Source organism: Trichomycterus rosablanca, chromosome 22 (assembly GCF_030014385.1).
Source record: "Trichomycterus rosablanca isolate fTriRos1 chromosome 22, fTriRos1.hap1, whole genome shotgun sequence".
Taxonomy (NCBI): domain Eukaryota; kingdom Metazoa; phylum Chordata; class Actinopteri; order Siluriformes; family Trichomycteridae; genus Trichomycterus; species Trichomycterus rosablanca.
In genome coordinates, this window is record NC_086009.1 from 17,295,001 (window position 1) to 17,321,832 (window position 26,832).

The window sequence follows — 26,832 nt, forward strand, 5'->3', positions numbered from 1 at the left end:
TTATAGAACAGTGTATGTATTTTAATCAACACTATTTAGACTGAGTTGGTTTGGGCATGTGCACAGGAAGGATGAAATTGCATATATTGGGATAAGGGTGCTGAGTATGGGACCCATAGAAATGGGAACAGCTCCATGATGTATGGGGACTAGAAAGCAGTTTTACCGTTAAGGCAAAGTCCAAATTTTAAAACTATATTATAACAATCACATTATAAAAGAGCTCAAACTGGGTAAAGATTTCAGTCACCAAAATATCATAAGCCATAGCGTAGTGGTTAAAGTACTGGACTAAGAATCAAAAGGTCACTGGTTCAAGCTCCACCACTGTCAGGTTTCAAGTGTTGGGCCCTTGAGCAAGGCCCTTAAACCTCAATTGCTTGGACAGTATACTGTCACAGTACTGTAAGCTGCTTTGGATAAAAGTGTGTGCTAAATGCTGTAAAGGTAAACATTATGAAAAAGCTCGAAGTGGGTAAAGATCTCGGTCACCAAAATATCATTTGCAAAACTCAATTAAAACCAAAGACTTTCATGACTAGTGTGTCCCATAAAAGTGTATATATCTTTTATTACTTGTAAACTACTCGGAATGAAATCTTTGCTGCTGTTTTGTGTTGTTTTACTGAGGTTAAACTGCTAGCAGCGCTTGTCGGTAGTGTAGAGGTGTAGTCACGTGACCCAGGCTTTCAGGCCGCTGTGTGTTTGGAGTCGGGTGAGAGAGAGAGAGAGAGAGAGAGAGAGGAAGCAACATGGCGGCTGTAAGCGAGCAGAAGCGGGACGCCGGCCATTCGCTTTAAGCTTTCTTTCTTCAAACGAGTCATTGGTTCGGTGTGCTTACTGCATCTGTGCATTCGTGAACTTAGCTTTCGGGCGGTGCGTCAAAAGGCGACTTCTGTGCACTTTGTGTGCGCACTGGTACAGAAATAGGAAAGAATAGGATCTTCTATGTGTAATGAGGGGGAGAAGAGGCAGGCCGCCCAAAGCCCCCCTGATGCAGGAGTCTGGTTCAGGACCAGTGCGCTCTCTCAGACCCCGGAGAGCGTTAAAGAGCAAGGCCAGAGGAGCCAGTGACGATGACTTTGTGACACCCAAGCCGGCGAACAGTGCTTCATCGCGGGGGAAGAAGAGAGCCAGATCGGGGCCAACGCGGGGGAAAGGCAGAGGCAGAGGGGCTGCGAGAGGCAGGGCGAGACGCGGCGGTGCTAGCTCCGTGGTTTACGATGATCATGAGAGTGAGGAGGAGGACGATGCTGTGAGCTTAGCCTCGGAGGAAGATGAGGAATTTGTCGACGAAGATCCTCAGTCAGAAGAAGAAGAAGAAGAGCTCACCGAGAACGTGTCGGACTACCTGGAAGAGCTGCCCGAGGATGATAATGCCAGCTACTGCACCGAGAGCAGCCACGCCAGCACTCCAGGTAACTTACACTCAGGTTGTGCTCAGATCACAGTCCAGGGTTATTGGAGAAACGTCCCAGACAGACTTTCATTATTTACATCTTTAAATATTAAGATATTTGAGGTTATTTCGGCAAGCTGCTTGGTGGACCACTCAAAATGGAGTATGCAAGTGATGATAGGCCTACAACACTTTACAGCACAGTTTAGCCTTGTTATGAAGTGAACCGTTCTCTATTTGACATGCCATTTAGGTGGAAATCTTTGCCATAAGGAAAGGATGAGTGGCAGCAGACCCAGGTTCGATCCGAACTACCATTCAGTCGTTATTTGTAGCAGCTAAATACACAAAAGTGGCAGCTAACACTGAGCCAAGTCACGTTAGCATGCTCGGCTTCTTCAGCTGAGTTTCCAGGCTGGCTAACTTTAGCATGCCTGCTAATCTGTTCTCAACTCGAGTTTTAGACAAATAATCAATAACAGCAATAATAAGAACCGTAAACTATCATTCAAAGGGATAATTGCGTTCATAGCGTATGAATGGGCGAATTATTTAGCAAATGAGCTAATCAGCTAAGTGCTAACTATGGATAGTCAGGCTGTGATTATATTCACACATTTAAAAATGTATAATAATATTATTTATTTCAGTGAGTGATTTTACATATTTCTTTTAAATAAAAGTAAACAAACAAGCAGTTTAAGGCTTCTAGTTAACCGAACATGAAGCTAGCCTAGCTGTTCTTCATTAGCCTAGGAGCTAATAGCTTAGCCGATGTAAGAGTCAGGCTAATGACAGGATCCCCCATGTGTTGGATTGTTTTGAAAACGAGCGCCAGTGGTTAACACCTGATACTCTGACGATTTCCAATAAAACAGTCATTCATTCATTTATTCATTCATTCATTTGCAACATGTATGTTTTTGAAAACACTTTCTGATCTGTACATTAGAAATAAAGACTGAATTGTTTATATAGGTTGAAGTGGAATGCAGAATGACATGGATTCATTTTGCCTGATAACTGGAGCCCTGTGCTGCTTAGATCAGATTATTGTGACATCCAGTTTAATCAGAAACGATTTTGTGTTGTCTGAACTTCAATAAACATAAAAACCCTTTATTTCTACTAAGGCCAGATTGGACTACATTTGTATTACTGGGTGTAGAACTCATTTTTTGGCTAGAAAAATGTTTTTGTTGTTGTTTTTCTTGTTCCATTATTTATTTATTAGGATTTTAACGTCATGTTTTACTCTCTTTGGTTACAGTCATGACAGTTACTCATTACACAAGATTAATCAGTCCACAAGTTTAATGTCAAACACAGTCATGGACAATTTCGTATCTCCAATTTACCGCACATGCCTGTTCAAGTCAAAGTTGCTTTATTGTCAATACTGCAATATGTACAGGACATACAGAGGATTGAAATTACGTTACTCTCTGACCCATGGTGCAACACTAAACATTAATTAAACAATAAACCTAGAATAAAAGAAGAAAATAAAAATAGAATAAACACACTAAAGTGCAAATATATATACATTGACACAAGTATGACAAATGTAGCAGTAAATATAACAATCTGAAAAATAGAGGTCCTGATATTAAAAACGTAGGCATTTAAAGTGGCAGTGCAGATTTAGAAGTCTTTATGTTAAACCAGTGCAATTCAACGGCAGTGCAAATTCAATTATCTATAGATAGTTTAAAGTGATGTGTGCATTGAATAGATAATGGGGATGTAAGTTTTTGGTATTGATGGGGGGGGGGGGGGGGGGTTAGGTTCGTGAGAAGGGGGGCAGAACGGGAAGAGTTGAAATTGTTTGGACTGTTTTTGGACTGTGGGAGAAAACCCACACACACTGGGAGAACATGCAAACTCCACACACAAAGCACCTGGACCGCCCCACTTGGGGATCAGACCCAATATTATACAGGACCTTTTTGCTGTGATGCGACAGTGCTACCCACTGAGCCACCGGCAACAAGCCACCCTCTTGTTCCATTATTTGGTGCCTTAAAAAACACATGCACAACATGGACATGTCTTGTATATAGTTGACAAAGCAATATATAACAACTTAAGTAGCATATTGTTTTCTCTATCTATATTGATCCGAATTGCTTACTTAAATACTTACATGGTATATTATCCGTCTGGTTTATTTACATTTATGGTCGACTGAATTGCATGTATCACAAGCTACTTATCTTAAGTAGGGAATCTACAAAAGAATACAGACCAGGGTTCATAATGTTAAATTTCTGAAGTTGAACACAAGCATGTTGTTGTAGTTGACTAGAATGTTTCATGTAGTTTACTTTATCACTATAAAGTATAATTCATGTAAAATTAAGGAAATGCAGTTTATTTGCCGTGGTATTTAATGTTATTGACTTTTGTAATATAATAATAACATATTTAACTTGTTCTGTACACTTCGTGTTATTATTAAGTTGTCATCCAGAAAACAATTAACTGACACTCATTTCCTGTGTTCACACAGTCTGCTATTATAGAATATAATCCAGCACCTGTCACTGACAGTAATAAAAAATTAGTAATTGTTTGAATAAATGTTAATTTCTCACACCACAATCTTAACAGTTTCTTTGAAGTGCCTCAGGGAGTAAACCAGCACTATAACCGTGATGAAATTCCTATTCTGGCTTTCAAGCTGTTCCATCCTTACACAGCAAAACAGAACCAGAATCACTTTACTTTTAAGCACAAATGATTAATATGAGTGAAGATGCCAACCAGACTCAGATAATATTTAAAATCCATGCGGTGCTGTCAGTGGGCTTGTTTCAGACTTCTTCAGGTAAAGATGTCTTGTAATAATTTGCTACATTGATATGATGTGAATTCTGTGATGATAATATGCTGTTTGACTGGTGCTGGTCAAACAACAACTCTACTTATAACTCAATTTATGTATGATCTACAGTACCAAGATTAAAGCTATAGATTTTAGACAGCTCATGTAAGTCCAGGAAGCCACGAACATGTATTATTAAAAAGCCTGTACAATACTTTAAACAGAGTATCTTTGCTGTGTGCTTATAATCAGCAAATTCAGCAAATTCTCTTTTTTTACCAGGCCGGAGGAGACGGCAGGCCAGACGTCCGCGCTCTCCGATCCTGGAACAGAAAGAGATCCCCCCACTTGAGCTGCCCAAGTCCTCTGATGACCTCCTGATCCCTCCTGAGCCGTTGCTGAACGTCTCGGCTGTATACGAAGTGCTGCGCACTTTCACCACCGTGTTGCGTCTTTCGCCTTTCCGCTTTGAGGACTTCTGCGCGGCCCTGGCGGGTCAGGAGCAGTGTGCGCTACTGGCGGAGACACACATTGCACTGCTTAAGGCTATCCTGCGCGAGGAGGACTCATCCAACACCACGTTTGGACCCGCTGACCTTAAGGACAGTGTTAACTCCACCCTATACTTTGTGGATGGCATGACGTGGCCTGAGGTGGTGCGCGCTTACTGCGAGAGCGAGCCCGACTTCGGGGGCACCGCGCTCCAGCACCTGGAGGTTGAGGAATACCCGTACGGTCCACTGGAGAGCAAGGTGAAGGTGCTGCAGTTTCTGGTCGACCGCTTTCTTACCACCAACATGGCACGCGAGGAGCTCATGAGTGAAGGAACCGTGCAGTATGACGACCATTGCCGAGCGTGTCACCGACTCGGCGACTTGCTCTGCTGCGAGACCTGCTCAGCTGTCTACCATCTGGAGTGTGTGCGGCCACCGCTGGAGGCTGTGCCCGAGGATGAGTGGCAGTGTGAGGTGTGTGTAGCGCACCGTGTACCTGGTGTGAGCGACTGCGTCACGGAGGCTCAAAAAAGTCGTCCATATTTACGCCAGGAACCCATAGGCTATGACCGGCACCAGCGGAAATACTGGTTTCTCAACCGCAGGATCATTGTGTGAGTTTGACCTCTCATGTTGTAAATCATGATAATAAAGTGTAATATATTCACCTTATATTGCACAGTAAATGTTTATGTTTAAAGTTTGTTATAATAACAAAATATGCTTATATAACAGCTTCATTCTCTAAACGCCCAACTTTCAAGTTGCAGTAATGGCTTTATGACAGTCAGCTAGTTTGGAAATAGAAACTTTTCCCTTATTCTGCTGTTTTTTTTTACATGCTGGATGCTTTTCCTGATGCAACCTTCTTATTATATTGGGTTTTATATATTCAATATATAAAACCCAACCCAACATTTTTGGGATTAATTAATATTGGATTGCAAGCCAGGTCTTCTCTTCCAAGATCAGTCTCTGACATCTCTCACTCTGTTGACTAAATGGGCACAAATTCCAACAGACATTAGCAGACGCTTTTATCCAAAGCACCTTACAGTTATGAATACAGTTTGAGCAATTGAGGGTTAAGGACCTTTCTCAGGGGTTCAACAGTGGCAAATTGGCAGCAGTGAGGCTTGAACCGGCAACCTTATGATTACTAGTCCTGTACCTTAACCACTGAGCTACCACTGGCATTATAAAGACATGGTTTGACTAGTTTTTTTTTTTTTTAAAGAGATCCAGCTGGCTCAACCCAGATTAATTAATCTTAGCTTGTGAGCCAGGCCTTCTCTTCCAAGATTATTCTCTTACCTCTCTTACTTTATTGACTAAATGGGCAAAAATTCCCACAGACTCACTGTTGTTAAAAGGCTTCTCAGAGGAGTGGATGATATGATTTACATTTGCAGCATTTAGCAGACACTTTTTATCCAAAGCGACTTACAATTATCAATGAATTGAGGGTTATTGGTCTTGCTCAGCGGCCCAACAGTGGCAACTTGGCGATGGTGGGGCTTGAACCGGCAACCTCATGATTACTAGTCCTGTACATTAACTGCTGAGCTACCACTGTTTATATGAGAGTGAAAGCTTCAAAGAAGAGAGGGAGCAGTTGAATATAAATGCCCATGCTTTTGGAATAGGATGTCAACATGCTCATGGAATTGAAATAGCTGCTCTGCGTTTTTGTATTTAGTGCCTCTTTACTGCGTTCTTAATCTTTTCCTTTCTGCTCTCTCCTCCTCTTCATCTGTTTCCTCCTGATAGCAGTTGTGTATAAATCAAACTAAGCTAGCCTAGTTTAGCATATGTTTCTCTTCAGCCAGTTGAAAGCTGTTAGAAGTTCCATCTCATAATTTTTATTGTTCAGTTAGGCATAAAAACAGACATTTATTTTTTTGTTGCTTCATTACCTAGACGTGGTTAAGCCTGGAAAAGGCTTTACTGTGTATTAAAGATGCCAATATTAATTAGGTTGCTATTTGCCAACAGTGACGCCAATATACACTATATGAATGAAAAGTATTGGGATACACCCCTTAGTCATTGAATTCAGGTGTTTCATTCCATCCCATTTCCACAGTTGTATAGAAAAAAGCACCTAACCATCAATAAATTGGAGTTGGGTACTGGAATAAATTGTGACCGTTACAACAAGCCAGACACGCAGCTAATTCTGTGCCTATGTAGGTGCGGTCGATAGTACACCGGCGATTTGATCTCCGGCGTTGGTGGCTACTTCATCAGATATAATCAATAGCTGAACGTGTTTGTCTGTCTGTATCAGGGAGGAAGATGGCGATGAAGAAAAGGAAGAAGAGGGAAAAACGATCTGGTACTACAGCACCAAACTGCAGCTGGAGGAGCTGATCGAGGTGCTAGATAAGGAGTTCTGGGAGAACGATCTGTGTGCTGTGCTGGAGGAGCTGAAGGAGGAGATCCACGCGCACATGGACATCACAGAGGAGCTGACCAACAAGGCTCGTGGCAACAACAAGGCCTACCTCACTGTTGTCAACGGTAAGGGTCAAGAGGACGTGGAGAGCTGCACATGCTCATTGGTTTGATCTTTGTGTCTGAAATGTTCAACAACCTGTAAACTGTGTTAAGTTTTTTAACCCTTTGTGCATCGAGTTATAAGTATTCAGTTTCTTATTTTTAGTGCTTTGTTTTGAAGTTCTAATTCAATGAACTGTTATAACAACAGGAGCGTAATTAAACTCTGCAACGTCACATTGTTCCACGTTTTAATCAGCATTATAAATTCTTTAATTCTTCAGTTTCCTTTTGTATTTCTTGCCTTTTGGATGGTAGCACAAATGTTTTGAGCATAAGTTCCTAACGTGTTCATTCACAAGTCTTTGTGGTTCACGTGTTTCTTCTTCGTTTATGGTGGAAACAGTGCATAGACTGAAGCAGCATCATGGAGTAGTGCACTTTGTAGTATTATTTTACATTCACCTGAATTACCTGAAGCTTCTTATATTTATGACCGAATACTATGCAAGCAACAGCAGTAATTTGGCGATAGTGGGACTTGAACCGACAACCTTCTGCTTACTAATCCAGTATCCTAACCACTGAGCTACCACTGCCTGGCAAACAATTAATTACCTATGTGTTTACCTGACACTTTTATTCAAATCGGCTTACAGTTATGCAAGCTATTGTGAATTAAGCAAGCATCTGAGGACCCAACAGTGGCACCTTGGCAGTAGTGGGGATTGAACCGGCAACCTTCTGCTCACCAATCCAGTATCTTAACCACTAAGCTACCACTGCCTGCAAACAATTACCTATTTGTTTAGCGGACATTTTTATTCAATACGAGCAATTCTGTATTAAGCTGGCAACTGAGCACCCAACAGTGGCACCTTGGCAGTAGTGGGGATTGAACAGGCAACCTTCTGATCACTAGTCCAGTACCTTAACCACTGGACTACCACTGTCTCATTTATGAGACTGCCAGAATGCAGCCGTGTTTTCAGTGTGTAATGATAGCCATGACTTTAATCAGATTAACTTTATCAACGCTTGCTGTCTACATGACTATACAAATAATTAGTTGAATGCACAGTCTGAGCTTATTCGGACATTAGCGTGCATGCAAATGTATTAGAGGTCTATATCAGAAGAAACCACAGACTGGTGATGATGAGGGAAAGATTCTCTCTAAGTTTCTGCTTTTCCATGTATTGACTGAACATTCCTCACCCAGCATTCATTTTTCTTATTGACTTTAGCTTGATCACTTAGTGTGTATTGTGCTTTTTAGAGCAGTGTCCATTCTGTTAGTAAATGAGATAAAACCTTTGACGTGTGTGTCTTTATCCAGACGAGATCCTGGAGGGGCAGAAGACTCAGCAGAAAGCTGCTGAGAAGGAAACCCCAGAGATGAACACTGATGAGGGAACCGAGGCAGAAAACCCAGGTCTATCTGTTGATGATGCGTCTTCTTCACAGCAGGACTCCACAGATGGGAATGCAAGCAGTGAGAAGGCTGTGCTTGATGGTAAGTTTGGGCTTTGTGGGGGGTTTTTCAGTACATCAAAGTTACAACATAAAATTAAGTCTGAATTCATAACTAGCTATTTAGCTCTGTATTTTGTCATGCAGAATTGTTGCATTAGTTATTCATATTCAAAAAGAAATGTTCTTTCTCAGCTCAAACTGACTTTGGAAAAAGACCTTTCTAGTTACCTTTCTTAGATGATTTTTGAGCTTTTATGACAATCGGTATTTAAACAAGGAGTCTTTATTAGCAGTGGTGAGGTGAGGTGAGCTGCAATGGAGGTTTTCATGTTGTGGTTGTTTTTCAGCCGCAGCTGCTCCTGTTGGTGAGGGGAGCAACAACGTTTGTGGACAATCTCAGACTGACTCGTCTGACTGTTCTAAAACTGACCCTCCATCCTCTTCCACTGCAAAGGAACATGAGAAACAAGCAGAGAAGGAAAGTGCAGGTATGAAGGAAAAACCTAGCATGTATATGTGCACGGTGGCTCGGTGGGTAGCACTGTCGCCTCAGAGCAAGAGAGTCCTGGGTTTGATTCCCAGGTGGAGCGGTCGGGGTCCTTTCTGTGTGGGGTTTGCATGTTCTCCACATGTCTGTGTGGATTTCCTCTGGGAGCTCCCACAGTCCAAGACATGCAAGTGAGGTGAACTGGAGATACAAAATTGTCCAAGATTTTGTTTGATATTTAAACATAACCAGAAATAAATAAATAAATACATGAATACAATTATGCATGAGGAGCCAATTGATTGTGTTTTTTATGTATTTATTTATTTTTTTGCCAAAGATAAAAGCTCAGAGTCAGGAGGTGGTGGTGATGGGAAGCCTGTCCTGGAAAGCGTGTTGCCACAGACGGCTGATGAGAACAGTTGCAGCAGTAATTTCTCAATCTCCGACTGCCTGCGTGCTCCTGAGGAGCCGGACCTAGCAGATCGTTCATCCCAGTCTTCCCTCAACAGCCAGGACGAGAACGGTACATGCACTGACACACTAACCCTAACTGTGAGGCTTTTGCGCATGACGCTGTGGTCCGAAGTGTATTCTTATTAGGCACATTGATGCTTTGTACCACACAAACGAAAACATGTCAGCTACACTGTAAAATGTGTTTAAATTCTGTTTAAGTTCAGTATGGAAAAGCAAATCTGAAAATAGATTTTGGTTACACAAAAAACTTTTCTTTTCGATCTTATTATACTGTTACAAGCCAGTCCCTCGACTGCAAAAAAATAAAGAAGGAAAAGGCTTAAGCTTGGCGTCTAGGAATGTTATTTGCTAATCCTGTGCATTAATCTTTGTACAGCTAAACTCTTTGGCAAGATACGTGCATGATACACCTATGCATGGTTTTAATGTGCAAGTCAGCAATAAGACCTGCTGTGGCTAAAACTGTGATTAATCTGAACACTGGTGATGAGGTGGATGTGTCACAGCACACAGCGCACCGAGCCCTGTTAACGAGGTTGTGTAGTTGCAGGCCAGTCAAAGTGCCCATGCTAACTTTAACATTATCTAACATTAGAGCAATGGAAGACAGTCAGCTGGTCAGATTAGTTCAGAGTTCTCCAAGATCATGTGCCAGGATGCTAGTGGACAGTCCAACAGTGCCGTCCTGGAATCAAATACCACAGGACTTGTGAAGTCCATGATTCAGCAGGTCAGAGCTGTTTCGTCAGCATGTTGGGTGGGTCGTCTGACTGGTATTGTTTTGTCCTGACACATTCTCTGTACTTACAAAACAGCAGTCGGTATGTATGAGTTTAAAATGTGTTTTATCTGTCCACATAAAAATATCAAGAGATTTCCACTCTGGACAGTGTTTTCTAAAAGCTTGGTTTTCTTAGTGACCTAAAATTTCTACTGGATGGCAGCACAAAATGTAATGAAGATCGAACAGGCTTAGGTATTACTCAGCTTTACTTGTTTGTAATGTAATACTTGAGTGGTGTGTATGTGGCAGGAGATGGTGGAAAGGCCGGCGGCATTGTGACACGTCTACGCAACCCCGACAGCAAACTGAGCCAACGCAAGGTCATGCTGGACAAGGATGCCAGCACAAACGACGGCAGCAAAGCACTTAAAGAGGTGAGAGCAGAATGTTTCAGTTCTGGTCAAAAAAGATGTTGCACGTCATTCCCAGCTTGTGAAGTCAGTCAAGACACATCAGTATGTCCAGGTCTTGGCTAATGTCAGTGAATTCCCACAGTCATGTCCGTATAATAAAGACACTGTGCTGTAATTCTTCCCTCAGACCTCTCTGCTGTCAACCTACGGAGCCTTCAGAAGGGAACTGTTGGCAAAATCCAGCTCCAGCAACGGCTACTTCAAGCTGGGCCAGGAGGGCAAATTTCGTGTTTACCACAACCAGTACAGCACAAACACCCTGGCACTTAACAAACACCAGCACCGCGAGGACCACGACAAGCGGCGGCACCTCTCGCACAAGTTCTGCATGACGCCCGCCGGTGAATTTAAGTGGAACGGCTCCGTGCACGGCTCCAAGATGCTGACCGTGTCCACACTGAGGCTGTCCATCATCCAGCTGGAGAACAACATTCCTGCCCCCTTCCTGCATCCTAACTGGGCATCACACAGGTAATGCAGCTGAAGAGACGTCACTCTACAGTACAGAACTGTCCGGGCTGTGCCTTCGGATCTATTTTGACACGTTTTATTTTCACAATTTTCTTTCTGCAGGTCAAACTGGATCAAGGCGGTCCAGATGTGCAGCAAAGCCCGAGAGTTCGCCCTGGCATTGGCCATTCTAGAGTGTGCTATCAAACCAGTGGTCATGCTACCAGTGTGGAAGGATTCTCTCGGTCACACAAGGTCAGCTAAGATAAATTTATGTAATATTTGAATTTAGTTGATTTTCGTGAAATTATACGGATAAAGCACTGGGTTCGATTCTCGGGTGGGGCGGTCCAGGTCATTTCTGTGTGGAGTTTGCATGTTCTACCCGTGTCTGTGTGGGTTTCCTCTGGGAGCTCCGGTTTCCTCTCACAGTACAAAAACATTCAAGTAAGGTGAATTGGAGATACAAAATTGTCCAAGACTGTGTTTGATATTAAACTTGGACTAAACAAAATAATGGCTATTCGTAGGAAGGTTCAAGGTTTTTCCATTTGTGAAAATGGCTCTTACTGTGGTTTGCTGGAGTCTCAGAGCCTTAGCAATGTCTTTGTAAACCTAATGTAATCTTTAAGCTCACAACAACACACATCTGTTGTCCTCCTTTAGGCTCCATCGAATGACTGCAATGGAGCGAGAGGAGAAGGAGAAGGTGAAAAAGCGAGAGAAAAAGCTGGAGGATGAGGAGACGATGCAGCAGGCCACATGGGTGAAATATACCTTCCCCATTAAACACCAGGTAAGTTTTTTTTTGTCTCAAGTTTAAAGCTATTTTTTAAATTTAAAAACATGATTATTAAATCTAAGCTGGGTATATTTTATTCTGTTTAGATTTTTACACCTAATACAGAACAGTTAGTTTCACTTTGTTGGTGCATTAAGGGCTTAAGCAGATGCTGTTGGAGATCCGAACCCATGTTCTGGATTTTTTATTTAATTTTTACCTAGTTACAAATGTTTTAAAAATACCTCTTGTTTTACTGTGCACTAGGTATGGAAACAGAAGGGGGAGGAGTACAGAGTTACTGGTTATGGGGGCTGGAGCTGGATCAGTAAGACCCATGTTCCACGCTTTCTCCCTAAACTACCCGGAAACACAAACGTCAACTACAGAAAAGCAATCGAGGGTATGTATGTTTTATTTACTTACATTTCTAATGTTTCAGCATGGCATTTATTTAACTAGATTATCTTTAAAAGTAGCATCATAAGCTTGAATGATGGGTCTGTCCGAAAACCTAGTGAGCTGCCAAGAGAGGATTCTAATAAGACATCAATCTGCCGTCTATGTAGAGAGCTCACTAGGTTTTCAGACAGACCCATTGTGTGTTTTTTATTGGGAATTGCTTTGACTAGTCGTAGTGTTTTTATTCAGAAATGTTCTTTGAATGTCTGTCTTCTAGCAGCTAATACTGACAAAGAAAACCAAGCATCCAGCTCCCAGGAAAACCAAAATCCAGTCCCTGAATCCACAAAAGAACCAACGATTAAAGAGGAGAATGAACCAGAAGAGGAAAAGATGGAGGTGGATGAGAAATCTGTGGATGAAAGTGATTTCGCTGCTGAAAATGAGTCCTCTGAACTGATGGAAACAACCAGCTCTGATTTATCTAGTCAGGAAAAAGGTAAATACATATTAACGATTGTGTTCAGAAGTGTGTCATAAGAACAGTAAGAGCTAACGTCTAACGTCTTCCTTCCATTAACAGTTGATGAAAAAAGCACACCTTTACCATCGACGGATGAACAGTGCGGAAAAGAGGAAGCTATTGATTGTAAAGAGACTAAAGTCAGTGCAGTAGCTCAGCCTCAGACGGGAGGTGAAAATGACGTGGTGAATGTCAGTCAGGGCCTTCAGCTGCACACCGTTTACAAGAAGTTAAAACCATCAAAGCTGGATGGCCTCCTGGAGCGACGGGTCAAGCAGTTCTCCCTGGAGGAAAGGCAAAGGCTGGAGAAGCTTAAGCAGGTCTCGGCCTCTAATCCTGCCACCGAGAACGGGAAGGAGGATCAGGACACCGGCTCATCCCTAAACCGAGAGCTTAAAACTGAACTATCCAGCTGTGACACTGTGAAAAGTGGCCAGTCTGAAAGAGCTGCGCAGCCTGTGGTAAAGGAAAAAACCTCAGTCGTAAAAAAGCTCGAATTCGGCGAAGATGACCAGGCAGCGCTCGGGTCCAGACCGAGTTCCGGTTCAACCGATGAAGCAACTTCTGCAGAACGTGAGTCGAAATCGGCATCAGAACCGGAATACAAAACAGGGAACGGCACATTAATAGCATCTACAGAACTAAACGGGGGCTCTCGGAAGGATCTGGAAAACGTACAAAATAAAACTGTGTGTCCCAAACTTGAAGTCACAGAGGAAAAGAATTTAACTGATAGCAGCTCTCCCACGGAGGAGAACGGATTAAATTCTGAGAAATCTTTGCATGTTAATGGAGATGTTTCTATAGACTCTCCACCTACTAATCTGATCAATAGTATTAACGCGCAAAAGATTACACAGGATGTAGTGAAGGAGACAGCCAAGGACAGTGTAAAATCTCTAATGAATGGTGACCTGATTCAAGAGGGCCAGAAAGACAAAGCTAAGCCTAGTGAGGAAACTAAAATGGCCAAGTCAGACGTTGAGCATCAATCACCTCTCAAGGTGGACGCACTGGAGAAGAAGCCTGAAGGCATTTCTCCAGCAGAAGCTAGCTTACAGCCGGGTGAACTGTGTAACAGTACCAAGGAGCTGCCAGTGCAGACTGAAGAGGAGAAGCCTAAATCTCTGGGCACGTCGCCCATTCCATCCACGGAGGAGTCCAGCCTAAGCAGCGACGTCGCTGAAAACAGCACTAGCGCTGGTAATGTAATGCAGACCATAATCACACAAGTCACAACCACCACTACAACCACTACAGTTTCCACCAAGTCCCACACTGTCCACATCGCTGAAGCATCCAGCCTGCTCGATGGGACCGCTCACAGTAACCTTTCTACAAGTTCATCAACCGAACCAAAGGTGGAATCCTCTTCCTCAGTCTCTACTCTTTCAACTCTGACTACCACCACCACGACCAAGGTTACATCCTCAACCCCTGGTGCCAAAGTAACCGAGGAGAGCAAGACTGTCGTCACAGCAACGCTAACTGATGCCAAATCGGGTTCCTCCGGTACCTCGCTGACCTCCGTCACCGTGAGTAAGGAGTATTCCACCAGGGACCGAGTGCGCTTGATGAAGTTTTCTCGCATCAAAAAGACCCGATCAGGTACAGCCCTGCCTTCATATCGCAAGTTTGTAACCAAGAGCAGCAAGAAGAGCATATTTGTACTTCCCAACGACGAGCTGAAGAAACTGGCCAGGCGAGCTGGTATCCGTGAGGTGCCTATTTTTAATTACAACGCCAAGCCAGCTACAGATATCTGGCCCTATCCATCCCCCAGGCCCACATTCAGCATCACATGGAGGTTTGTATCCATTATAAATGATCTTTTAAATGTTTAATTATGATTTTGATCGTTTGGGATGCAGTTTATACACCATATGAGTGATCAACATAAGAAATTAAATAAGGTTTAATGTGCTTTAAAATGTTCAGTTAGCCAAAAAAAATGAGGTCTTAACACACTAGAACACCACTGCATGGTGTTCAAACAGGCAGGTTAGACTGTCAGGAACTCACTGACCTTGCCAGTTGGTTAAGTGGTGCTTAACTATTGATTAGTAGGTGGCTGGTTCAAGTTCCACCACCATGAAGTTGCCACTGTTGGGGTCTCTGAATGGTGTTGAACCTCAGTCACTTGCATCACAGAAGGTGTTCTTGCCTTTGTTTTAATTTTCATTTAAAGTCTGGTAAACCATTCACATTTACAGGTACCGGCTTCAGACAGTGAGATCTTTGGCCGGAGTTAGTCTGATGCTACGGCTGCTCTGGGCGTGCCTCAGGTGGGACGATATGGCAGTAAAGCCTTCTCCTGCTGTAGGAACCACACGCACAGGTTAGTGCATCTCTATCCATTATTACGACAGTTAAACCACAAAAAGCCTCTAAAATCGATAAAATGCATGATTTTATTTATTTTTACAGAAACATCAGAGACTGACGTCACCACCACGGAGATTATCAAACGGAGGGACATGGGACCTTATGGCATCCGCTCAGAGTACTGCATCAGGAAAATTATTTGCCCTCTGGGGGTGCCGGAGACTCCCAAAGGTACGCCAAAGCTTGTCCTTTTGTTGTGCCCTTCACACATGCAGGCAGTACACTGCGGTGTGTTGAATGCAGGCTTTTTTTAATCCTGTCTTACTGATGCTGTATATTTCTATAAAGTGCAGGTTACCAAAATAAGTTTCACCATTTCTAGTTCTTATGCTCTACTATTCATAAACCATGTCCTTTTTTAAATGATCCCTATTCAGAGACACCCACACCTCAAAGAAAGGGTCTGCGCTCCAGCGCTCTGCGGCCAAAGAAGCCGGAGCCCTCGAAACAGAAAGGGCCGGTTGTGATAGAGAACTGGGTGGCAGAGGAGGAGCTGGAGCTCTGGGAGATACGAGCTTTTGCTGAAAGGTATGTTGCTGTTTACTTTCTATAGGAGTAAGCTGATATCTGTGACTGTAATAACAGGAACTTCGGTCGCTGAAAGGTTTGCACTGGCATCATGACGAGATTCTAGAGGTTAACAGGAAGCGTAAAACTGACCGAGCATGTTTCAGCTTAAGAGAGAAATGTGGAGGATTTCTCTGATAAGCATATTGGATCACAGCTAAATCACCACTCTGTATTTTGCTCCTGGTCTTATGTGTAAAAGAGCACATTTCTACACATAGAAAGCGGCATAAATTACAAGAGAACTCAAGTCTTAGTCTGAAAAGGCAGGCAGCCGCGCGGCTCAGCAGTAAATTTTGCTAACCCACTATGCATAAGATGGAATGGAGTTCAAACCCTCAGCTGTGCTATCAGCCGGTCGGGTGTCTACATACAGTACAGGCCAAAAGTTTGGACACACCTTCTCTTCAATGTTTTTTCTTGATTATTTTTATTTTCTACATTGTAGATTAATACTGAAGACGTCCAAACTATGAAGAATTATGTAGTGAACCAAAAAGTGTTAAACAAACCAGAATATGTTTTATATTTTACCAACTCTACCTCTGCACAACCCAACTGATGGTCTCAAACACATTAAAAAAGCAACAAATTCCAAAAATTCACTCTAGACAAGGCACAAACATTCATTGAAAACCATTCCAGGTGGAAACCTAATAAAGCTGGTTGAGAAAATTTCAAAGAGTGTGCAAATCTGTCATTAAAGCAAAAGATGGCTACTTTGAAGAATCTAAAATATAAAACATATTCTGGTTTGTTTAACACTTTTTTGTTTACTACATAATTCCATATGTGTTCCTTCATAGTTTGGATGTCTTTAGTATTAATCTACAATGTAGAAAATTAAAAAAAAATTAAGAAAAACCACAGGAATGAGGTGTGTCCAAACTTTTGGCCTGTACTGTATATACATGATTGATTGTATCTGCTGTGTTTTAAATAACCTACCTCGGCACATCATTGACCCAGTAATGTAATTACACTGGTGTACTTACACTGCAGATATTACTTGTTAAACTTCCAAGGTTTGAATTTAAAGGCAAGTAAAAAAAAAAACTCCCTTAACCTTGTGGAGTCTTGTTAACTTCTGCTTTTTGTCTTTATAGATGTTTAGACTTAGCTTATGCGCTTATTTTAATATTGTTCATGACCCGTTCCACTTCTTCTACAGGGTTGAAAGGGAAAAGACGCAGGCAGCTGACCCACCCAAGGTTTTAAAGTCTGCTGAGGAGGTCAAGGCCCACTTGGAAGCTCAATTAAAGCAGCAGAGATTGGCAGCCCAGCAGGTGGGAAATTAGACATGTCACCACTTACGGATCAACTTAATAATAATAATTATGTATTTAAAGTATTTCTTTGTAAGCTTGTGTGGCGTAATGGTAAGAGCCTGACTTCCGGGGGTTTGAATCCTGGCTATAGACCTGGATTTACACATCTTTTTGTTCTTTTAGTTGGTTTTAAAGGCATATTTTAGATATATTTTTATACGTAATGATTTTCTTGATGTTTATCTTTCTTTACCAGTTTAAATCTTTAACACAAGACTAATTGATTGTGTCCTAGAAACGGTTGGAGCAGCAAAAAGCTGCAGGCATTACAACCCAATCTACAACTAGTACACCTACCAGCTCTGCATCCTCAACACAGAAGTTGGTGGTTGGTTCCCTGACAAGTCCCGTCACCCCTGGGACAAAAGTGGTGCTGACGACAAAGTTAGGTACTCCGGTGCAGTTTCAGCAGAACAAGAATTTCCAACAGTCCTTTGCCTCCTGGGTTAAGGGCCAAGGCACTACAGGTCAGTGTTGTAACAAACCCATGACAAAGCTTTTTTTCTCCAATATTTGAACTCAAGACATTGGTAGCTATATGTTTAAGGTTGTTGCACTAGTTTACACACTGTGTATATACTGTAATCTGTGTTCAGAAATTGTACACATATAAAAGGCTAAAGAAGGGTTAAAACACATTGTGCATAAAAAGTGAGGTGTGTGTTTATATGGTAGGTGTATTTTACAGAATAATCTAAGTAGGTACACATGTTCCAAACAAAGATCAGGACTCTCCAGACTGTGGTCATCTTTGTGGTTCTTCATGGGTTTAAATGCTGGACAATAAAGAACAACACAGAAAGAATGTTGATGCCTTTGAACTTTGGTGGCCGGTGAAGACTTTTGAGAGTATTGATCCTCAATCAAATCAAACCTAACATCTCACTAGCAGCTCAATATACCAACGTGTTGCTTATGTTTAATTCGGTAAGCATGTTTCTTCATAGGTGTGGTCCAGGTTCAGCAAAAGGTGGTGGGGATCATTCCGTCCAGTACAGCAGGGACTGCACAGTCATTCTCCTCATTCCAGCCCCGTTCGGGCAACGTCAGCATCCGACCCAACAATAATCAGCAGGTATTATTTAGCAATGATATTTACCTATAAAAAAAAAAAAAACATGAAAAATAATGATTAATATTTTACTATTGCTACTTTTTTATTACTGGAGACGGAGTTTACACCTTGTTTTTTGCTTCTCTAGATCACTATGACTGGAATCCCTGTCCGGCCTGGCATGACTCTGGTTCGTTCACCTCTTCAGCAGGCCACGGCTTTGGGCAAGACGGTTATTCGCACTCCCCTTATCGTTCAACAAGGTACTGCTTCTGCATATCAAGTTTAAATCAAACGTTTCTACACTTGTAAAAGGTGTGTAATTAAAACATTACTGTACAGGTCAAGGTCAACAGGTTGTGACTCAGATCATCAGAGGAACACCCGTGTCAAAGGCCATAGCCGGCGTCAGCCCGGCACAAGTGGTGGGTACTCCAGCGCGCCCCTCCACCCCCGCCCAGCCCCAAACTCCACAGACTCCCGGCAGCACCCGGCCACAGCAAGGCCAGGTTAAACTTACCCTGGCTCAGCTCACTCAGCTTACACAGAGTGCTCAGGTTTGTATGTTTTACTGGAGCAATTAGTAACGTAGTGTAAGCATTCAGTGGTAAAGATCAACTCAACCAGACAGTCTTCTTCATTTCCTGATTTTTCTCCAAAAGGGGGGGAATCCAGGTCTGACTGTGGTGATCCAGGGTCAGGGACAGACCCAAGGCCAATTGCAGGTCATCCCACAAGGTGTGACTGTAATCCCAGGCCCTGGTCAGCAGCTTATGCAGGCAGCCATGCCAAATGGCCAGGTCCAGCGCTTCCTCTTCACCCCTACACCGCCAGCATCAGCAACTCCAGCTGCTCCAGCTCCCACAGTATCTGCGTCTACTACGTCAGCCACTCCCACTAGCAGTACTCCCACACCCGCAGCACCCACCAAACCAGGTAAAGTCGGCAGTGCTACATTTATTTCTGATTGGAGTAGTTTAAAATGTGTTTTGGTGAAGTCATTGATGCAGTGTTAATCAGATGTGTTTCTCTTTTTCTTTAGCACTGCAAACTGCAGTACAAGGCCCAATTCAACCAACCAACCTTCTCTCATCTCCATCGCCTGTTTCTCAACCCCAGTCCACGCAAAACACCACCATTCCATCCCAAAGCGTAACATCTTCCTCTCTAGTTCCAGTCTCGCAGGCCCAGCTTTCTTCGCTCCAGCCCCAGCTCCAACCACAATCCCAAATTCAGACGCAATCCCTTCTACAATCCCCACAACAGCCCCAGATCCAGCCACAACTTCAAGGCCAACTACTACACCAACCTCAAATCCAGCCCCAAACCAATCTTCAAAGTCAGGTACAGCAACAACCTCAAATCCAGCCACAACCCCAACTTCATACCCAGTTGTGCTCCCAAATTCCAATTCAGCCCCAACAACAGCTCCAAGTACTGCCTCAACAGCAACCCCAAATCAGACCTCAGGTTCAACAGCAACCACAAGTCAAACCCCAACAGCCGCTGTTACAGCCTCAACAGCAAGTCCCAAGTATTCAACCTCAAATACTGCAAGTTCAACTCCAACCCAAGCCTCAACAGCAGCTCCAGATCCAAGCCCAGATCCAACCCCAGCTCCAACAGCAGCTCCAGATCCAGCCACAGTTACAGCAGCAGCTCCAGATCCAACCCCAGCCCCAACAGCAGCTCCAAATCCAACCCCAGCCACAACAGCAGCTCCAGATCCAACCCCAGCCACAACAGCAGCTCCAGATCCAACCCCAGCCACAACAGCAGCTCCAAATTCAGCCCCAGCCACAACAGCAACTACAGCTTCAATCCCAACTCCAGCAGCAGTTTCAACTCCAACCCCAGCTTCAACAGCAGCTCCAGCTCCAGCCACAACAACCCCAACTTTCCCCTCAGCCTCAACAAATTCAGTCACCACAACAACTCCAACCACCAGCACAGCTTCAGACTCAACCTCATTTAGCAGCTCAAACCCTCGTGCCATCCTCTTCCCCCCTACCTGTAACTCATGTAGCCCAGGTAACCACCCCTTTAACACAGATACCCTCCCTTGCTGTGACCCCGACCACGGTAACTCAGGTTCGTCCTCAGATACAGCTCCCCGCCCAGCTCCTCAGTGTCCCTGGGATCCAGCAGCAGGTCCTCTCCCACATCCAGAACCAGGTGGCAGCCCAGCTCCAGGCCCAGGCTCAGCACGGGCCCCTGCCACAGCAGATCAAACTGCAGGTGCCCATCCAGATTCAGCAGCAGGGTGGAGGCCAGGTACAGACGCATCAGATCCAGAACGTTGTGACCATTCAGACAGGCAGTGTGCAGGAGCAACTTCAGCGCATCCAGCAGCTCAGAGAGCAACAGCAGCAGCAGCAAAAAAAGAAACAACACGAGGCTAAAAAGGAGCACGCTCAACAGGCCACCGGTCAGAGTGAGCAGCTACAAAAGCAGGTACAGAACGGGCAGTGGGGCATAGTTTTATATTTGTAATTACTTAACATGCCAATGCACTTATAGTTACATTATGTAAACATGTTTTGAGGTAACATTATAAAACAGGAAGATTAAAAGTGAAGCCAGGTTGGCCCCTCATTTGGTAATGTCAGGTCACACCAATTCCTGCCTGGTCTAGGTGCTGGCATGAGCAGCGAAGGAATACAAAAGGCATAGCATGGTCCTCTGTTTGTGTTGGAGCTCTTTGTAGTAATCCACCGCTAGTTGGTATAAAGAAGTGGTATTTTTTTAACCATAGCGAAGTAAACACAACATCTGTAACATAATAAAAGACCAAAAGCAACAGCCTGGCCATATTTATATTTTGTAAAAAAAAGTGTAAAAGACCACTGCTGACACTGATGGTTCAATAATATATAATGTATAATTGGTTTTATAATCTTATAGTTTTAATTACTAACTTACTTTGATTTTGGACTCTTTAGGTAGCAATAAAGCAGAATGCGGTCATTGATCACCTAAAACAGAAGAAGACCATGACTCCAACAGAGAGGGAGGAGAACCAGAGGTAAGAACAAAGTTTTGCATCCTTATTCTTACACAACTTATGCCCACTGCCCCCCTCTCTTTTTGGGAGGTGTTTTCCTTCAAAACAATTTGGACTGTGAATCCACTGCTGCTTGCACAAACCCCAACCCGGTCATCACACGCCACCTCCGACACGTGTCTGTAGCCACTTCTCATCACCTGTCAGTGTTGGGTTCCCACATAGAGCTGTATCGTGTATGTAGAGCCATGCTAAGCTTCATGTGACACCCCCCCACCCCACACATACACATGCACACTGAAATTGCATATCGCAGCGGCAAGAGACTTCATTTGACCTTCCCTCCCTCAAACATGGCCAGTTGTGTTTGTGTTAACAGCCAGTGCATTAGGTCACTGTGCCACCCAAGTGCCCACTCTGCCTTTTTAACATATTCCATGTGTATTTGTATTCTTTGCAGGATGATCGTCTGTAACCAGGTGATGAAGTTCATCCTGGATAAAATAGACAAAGATGAGAAGCAGGCTGCTAAAAAGCGAAAGCGGGAGGAGTCGGTGGAGCAGAAGCGCAGCAAACAGAACGCCAGTAAGCTTTCTGCTCTGCTCTTCAAACACAAGGAGCAGCTGAAAGCTGAGATCCTGAAGAAAAGAGCGCTGCTGGATAAGGAACTGCAGGTGGAGGTGCAGGTAAGAACAATACAGAATCTGTCCCACATAAACCCAAACATCGGAGGGGAAAAGTCAGGTGTTTGTTGCAGATTTCAGATCCTCAAACAAAACTTAAAATTGTTAAAGTAAAAGTTTTGGATTATTTATCTGCTGCATTACTCAGTTGTAGTTAATGGATGGATGATTTTATACATAATGTTTAAAACAAACTACTTAAACTACTCACTCTTTTTGCTTTAGGAGGAGTTAAGGAAGGATCTGAGTAGGCTGAGGAGAGAGAAGGAGAAGGCCCAGGCAGTCGCCTCTCAAGCAGCCGCTGCGGCCATCAGCGCCCAGGCCGTGTCTCTGTCCACGCACTCCTCTCCAGTCACATCGCCTCCTTCCAGCCACAAACGCAAGCGGGATGAAGAACGTGATGCGGCTTTGTCTAAGAACAAGAAGAAGAAGATGATCTCCACATCTTCAAAGGACAGCAAACGAGACACCAAGCTGTACTGTGTATGCAAAACGCCCTATGACGAATCCAAGTAAGAGATGCAGACCAATATCACTTGAAAGCCATCTAGCTGAAGTTGAAGTTGATATATTATTATTAATACGTTGTTAATAGTCTCTACATTTTTGAATAATTGTGTTACTGTGGCAAAAGGAAATAGGAAACATTTGCCAGTGAATTTTTCAATACAAAAATATTGCAGGTTGCTCAAGCAGCAAAATACTGCAAAAATGCTGATGTAATTTAATTCATTTATCTGACTCTTTTATGCAAAGCAGCTTACAATTGTGACTGAATACATTTTAAGCATTTGAGGGTTAAGGGCCTTGTTTAGGGGCCCAACAGTAGCATTTTGGCGATTGTGGGGATTGAACTGACAACTTTCTGATTGCTAGTCCATTACCATAATTGCTGAGCTACCACCTCTGTCCCTGTGAATATAGTCGCATTTAATGCAGAGGCTTCACTTACAATAATTCTTTAATTTCATTATAATACTTATCCAGAATTCCACAGACCTGTTGTCTACATTCATGGTTTTAACTTTGATTGCAGGTTTTACATTGGTTGTGACCTCTGCTCGAATTGGTACCATGGTGAGTGTGTGGGTATTACGGAAAAAGAGGCCAAGAAGATGGATGACTACATCTGTATGGAATGTAAAAGTGCACAAGAGGGCAGCTCAGAAGAGCTCTACTGTATCTGCAGAACACCATACGATGAGTCCCAGTACGTCGTGTGTTTGCTCTTTTCATTCACACACAATCCCAAATATGAGTTTTGCTTTCTTCTTTTGTTAAACTATCTGCTCTTATAAACAAATCATTTTTTAAATAATAGCTCGATTTAATATGTGTGGAGTTTATATGTGCATTAGATTAATTGTATGTATTTAAGTAATAATAAAATTGAACTTAAACCAGTTTTGATTTAGACCAAACATCACTGTTAAGTTGTTAATTATTACCTGATGATGAGAAAATGAATTGCTTTTTTATTCAGTGCTGTAGAGCGTACTTCAACGTTATTTCTTAAAAATGACTGAAATGAAAATGATTTCTGTGTAGGTTCTACATCGGCTGCGACCGTTGCCAAAACTGGTACCACGGCCGTTGTGTGGGCATTCTGCAGAGTGAGGCGACTCACATCGATGAGTACGTCTGCCCTCAATGTCAGTCTACAGAGGAGGCTATGACTGTCCTTTCACCTCTCACAGACAAGGACTACGAGGGTTTGAAGAGAATTCTTCGCTCCTTACAGGTGATTGTAGCTGCGTCCAAATTAAACAATGTTTCATATATTTTCATATCAGTATATTTTTTTTATTTATTTCTGATTATTGTTTTGAAATCTTACATTTGTCCTTTAGGCCCATAAGATGGCATGGCCTTTCCTGGAACCGGTAGATCCTAACGATGCTCCAGATTATTATGGGGTCATAAAGGAACCAATGGGTAGGAACTGTTACTTAAGTTGATTTACTGACTGACTATTTTTTCTTTGTACTCCAGCACATTTGTTTTTGCATTTTACATATGGTTTGCATCCGGTGGTCAATCCGATCAGATCGTGTTGCAGTCTTGTTCACTTGAATACATCTGTGCTCAAATCCTGAATAGTGTTTCTGCTTCTTAACCATTAATCTAACTTTGAAAGCACACATATTGAGAGTTGGTTGTTTGTTTTCTATATGTTGCAGATCTATCCACAATGGAGCAGAGGATACATAAACGATTTTACAACAAGCTTACAGAATTTGTAGCAGACATGACCAAAATTTTTGACAACTGTCGCTATTATAATCCCAGTGATTCGCCGTTTTTCCAGTGTGCCGAGTTCTTGGAATCATTTTTTGTACAGAAACTCAAAGCTTTCAAAGCAAGCAGGTAAGAAACAGTGTTTTTATTTTTTATTATTGTGTTTTATTATGCAGAATGAATTTTGTTCCACTCAACTGTACAAGGCCCTTTCCTGTTCCCCCTGTGCACGAAGCAATATAAACACATGTATAAAAGACACTGGTTTATAGAAAGTCCAGTGGTTGGCACAGAGCTCTGACCTCAGCCACAAAAACAATGCCCAGCCATACAAACGCTCCTTTGACTGAATGGCCACAAATTGCCACAGATATACTTCAAAATCATTTAAGAATCCTTATCAGAATTGTTGCTGTTATTATAGCTAAAAAGATTACATATAGGTATAGAGGTCACTCTATTTCAATACCATTTGTTTTTTAAATGGAATGTCCAACAACCTCATGGTCAGGTGTCCAAATACTTTTGACCATGAAGTGTATGTTTGTACTATTCAAAATAATTCCAGTCCACAAATCCACCAGATGCATTTATATAACATTTAACATGGTTAAGGTGAAATGAGTCTTTATCTTGAGACCAGGGAGTCTGGAACAAACTTCATCTGCATCCCGCAGACTAGAATGTCATCGTATTTGCTAATATGTAGCACATTGTCTGTGTTAGACCTGTTCCATGTTTGTGCTTTTTTCACCCATCTCTGTGTGTGTATATGTGCACGTCTGCTTCATGCATATCATTCACGTCACCCGTTCTTCTTTTGCAGATTGATGTCATGAGTCTGACCTATAGCTGGAACTGGGCTGAAGGGGTGGAGTTTTGCTTTTATAGAATAATGGATGTAGCTGTCTTATGAACAGCTGGAAACTCCACATGGTTTTATATTTTAGTGAATTTAGTCACTGCTCACAGAAAGAAATCAAAAGGGAAGGAAAACCTTAAAAGCCAGAACGTTAAGATCAAAATCCTTTGTTGGATCTGAGAATGGCAGCCATGGTGGTAAACAAATACTTTTAGGTCTCTTAGACCTGTTTGTAATTGATATTTTAGTTGGATTTAATCAGCATCAAGGACTTTAGGAATAATAAACTAGTTTGTATCTTTTACTGTAAGTTCAGTTCAATGTTGGGTCATTTGGCTCCAAGTCAGCCCTGTTCTGGATTTGTCGCGTTCCCTGCTGGCTGATCATGCGTTCCTCTTTAATAATGAAAGCCTTGTATGTAAATGTGTATTCAAGGCAAAACATGGTTTTAAATTCTTTTGTTAAGGACTTTGTGTTTAAAAATATTGAAAAATTTCATACCATTAAAATGCATCACTGATATTTACATTAGAGAGTTTTTTATTTACACCCAGTACTTCTTACTGTATGATAATTAAGCCTTCCATAAGCATTCAGAATAAGCTCAGATCTCTGCAGGACACTGGGCCCCCAGGTCTGAAGTTGATCAGCTCTAATGTAGAACACTGATTAAAAGACTTTGGATTTTTGGATATATACATATTTATATTTTTAGGACGTGCACCCGTTATAATTACTGTTAAGAATCCAAAGCTCAGTTTTACAACCACAACCGAATAAACAAAAAGCATTTCTTAAAGATACGTATATGCCAACATGGCTGCCATAACCTTTCCAAACCCAATCACCCCCTTCAGGTATTGCTTAGGTGTCCGTTTGCTCTCTCCGTCTCATTTCATTTAGTTCGTCCAGCGTTCTTGTCTCACGTCTACCATTCGATAAACAGCTTCACCACAGTTTGCTCTTTTTTATACTCTGTAGGTCTCATAACAACAAACTACAGTCTTCAGCGTCATAGAATACAACCTCACACAGTGCTATCATGCATCCTTAAGGATCTTTCTTTTTCGGGGAGGGGAGGGGGGAGACTCGGACAATTCAAGGTTGGATTCCGGCCTCTTCTGTGTCTGTGTCACGGATGTCGTCCCTACACATCTACACGTTTCTACTGTTTTTTTTTTTCTCTCAACCTAAATTTTCACCCCAGTTGACCAGCATTGCACATGATGAACGCGGTGTTAAAAGGGGTTCTGCCGTTCTATCTGACTGTGGAGTAAATGGGCCTAGGAGGAAATAACATGAAGCATTTTGTAATGTTTGTTACCTCAAAGCAATGACTTTTGAATGGGACTTCCTTTTTTTAATCATGTTTGCATAATCTAGGGTCCAGGTCTAAATAAACCTCTCACAACAATACTGTTTTCATGTCATGTGCAGGAATTAGGTGGATTCTGGACACACCAGCTGTACTTGTTATGCAGTTGGGTTTTTGGTGGATTAGATTTCGGGATGTGTAAAAGAAAAATAGATTTTATTGGATGCAGTAAGAGTGACTGAAACAGCTAAAACAAAGTTCAGTCAGAAAGCAGTCTGTTTGTATGTCTTTTTTTTCTTTATTTTTTGTAATACAGCTGAAGAAATATTGATGTATATGAATCGTAAATAAATGGAAAGTGTTCTTTCCCACACTGACAAA

General features: G+C 42.5%; 1 protein-coding gene across 2 annotated transcripts; it reads left to right on the forward strand.

Moving 5' to 3' along the window:
* The first annotated feature begins 955 nt into the window (after positions 1 to 955).
* bptf (bromodomain PHD finger transcription factor) lies at positions 956 to 26,832 on the forward strand. 2 transcript variants are annotated; one of them, XM_063018454.1, is made up of 31 exons: positions 956 to 1,418; positions 4,509 to 5,334; positions 7,011 to 7,243; positions 8,559 to 8,735; positions 9,043 to 9,183; positions 9,523 to 9,708; positions 10,696 to 10,820; positions 10,987 to 11,330; positions 11,433 to 11,564; positions 11,976 to 12,105; positions 12,358 to 12,493; positions 12,770 to 12,991; positions 13,076 to 14,822; positions 15,229 to 15,353; positions 15,443 to 15,571; positions 15,778 to 15,928; positions 17,139 to 17,253; positions 17,531 to 17,762; positions 18,243 to 18,370; positions 18,498 to 18,612; positions 18,692 to 18,906; positions 19,012 to 19,285; positions 19,392 to 20,803; positions 21,292 to 21,374; positions 21,814 to 22,039; positions 22,262 to 22,548; positions 23,073 to 23,246; positions 23,585 to 23,777; positions 23,887 to 23,971; positions 24,217 to 24,403; positions 25,101 to 26,832. In XM_063018454.1, exons 1-31 carry the CDS (start codon positions 956 to 958, stop codon positions 25,111 to 25,113), a joined length of 9,006 nt encoding a protein of 3,001 aa, XP_062874524.1. In that variant the 3' UTR covers positions 25,114 to 26,832. The 2 variants fall into 2 exon arrangements, with proteins under 2 accessions (XP_062874524.1, XP_062874525.1); XM_063018455.1 differs by having other exon boundaries at positions 10,699 to 10,820.

Coding starts and splice junctions, on each gene's coding strand:
- bptf (XM_063018454.1), top strand. CDS start 956: ATGAGGGGGAGAAGAGGCAGGCCGCCCAAAGCCCCCCTGATGCAGGAG. Junction 12,992..13,075: donor TTTATCTAGTCAGGAAAAAG/GTAAATACATAT, acceptor TTCCATTAACAG/TTGATGAAAAAAGCACACCT. Junction 17,763..18,242: donor TAAGGGCCAAGGCACTACAG/GTCAGTGTTGTA, acceptor GTTTCTTCATAG/GTGTGGTCCAGGTTCAGCAA.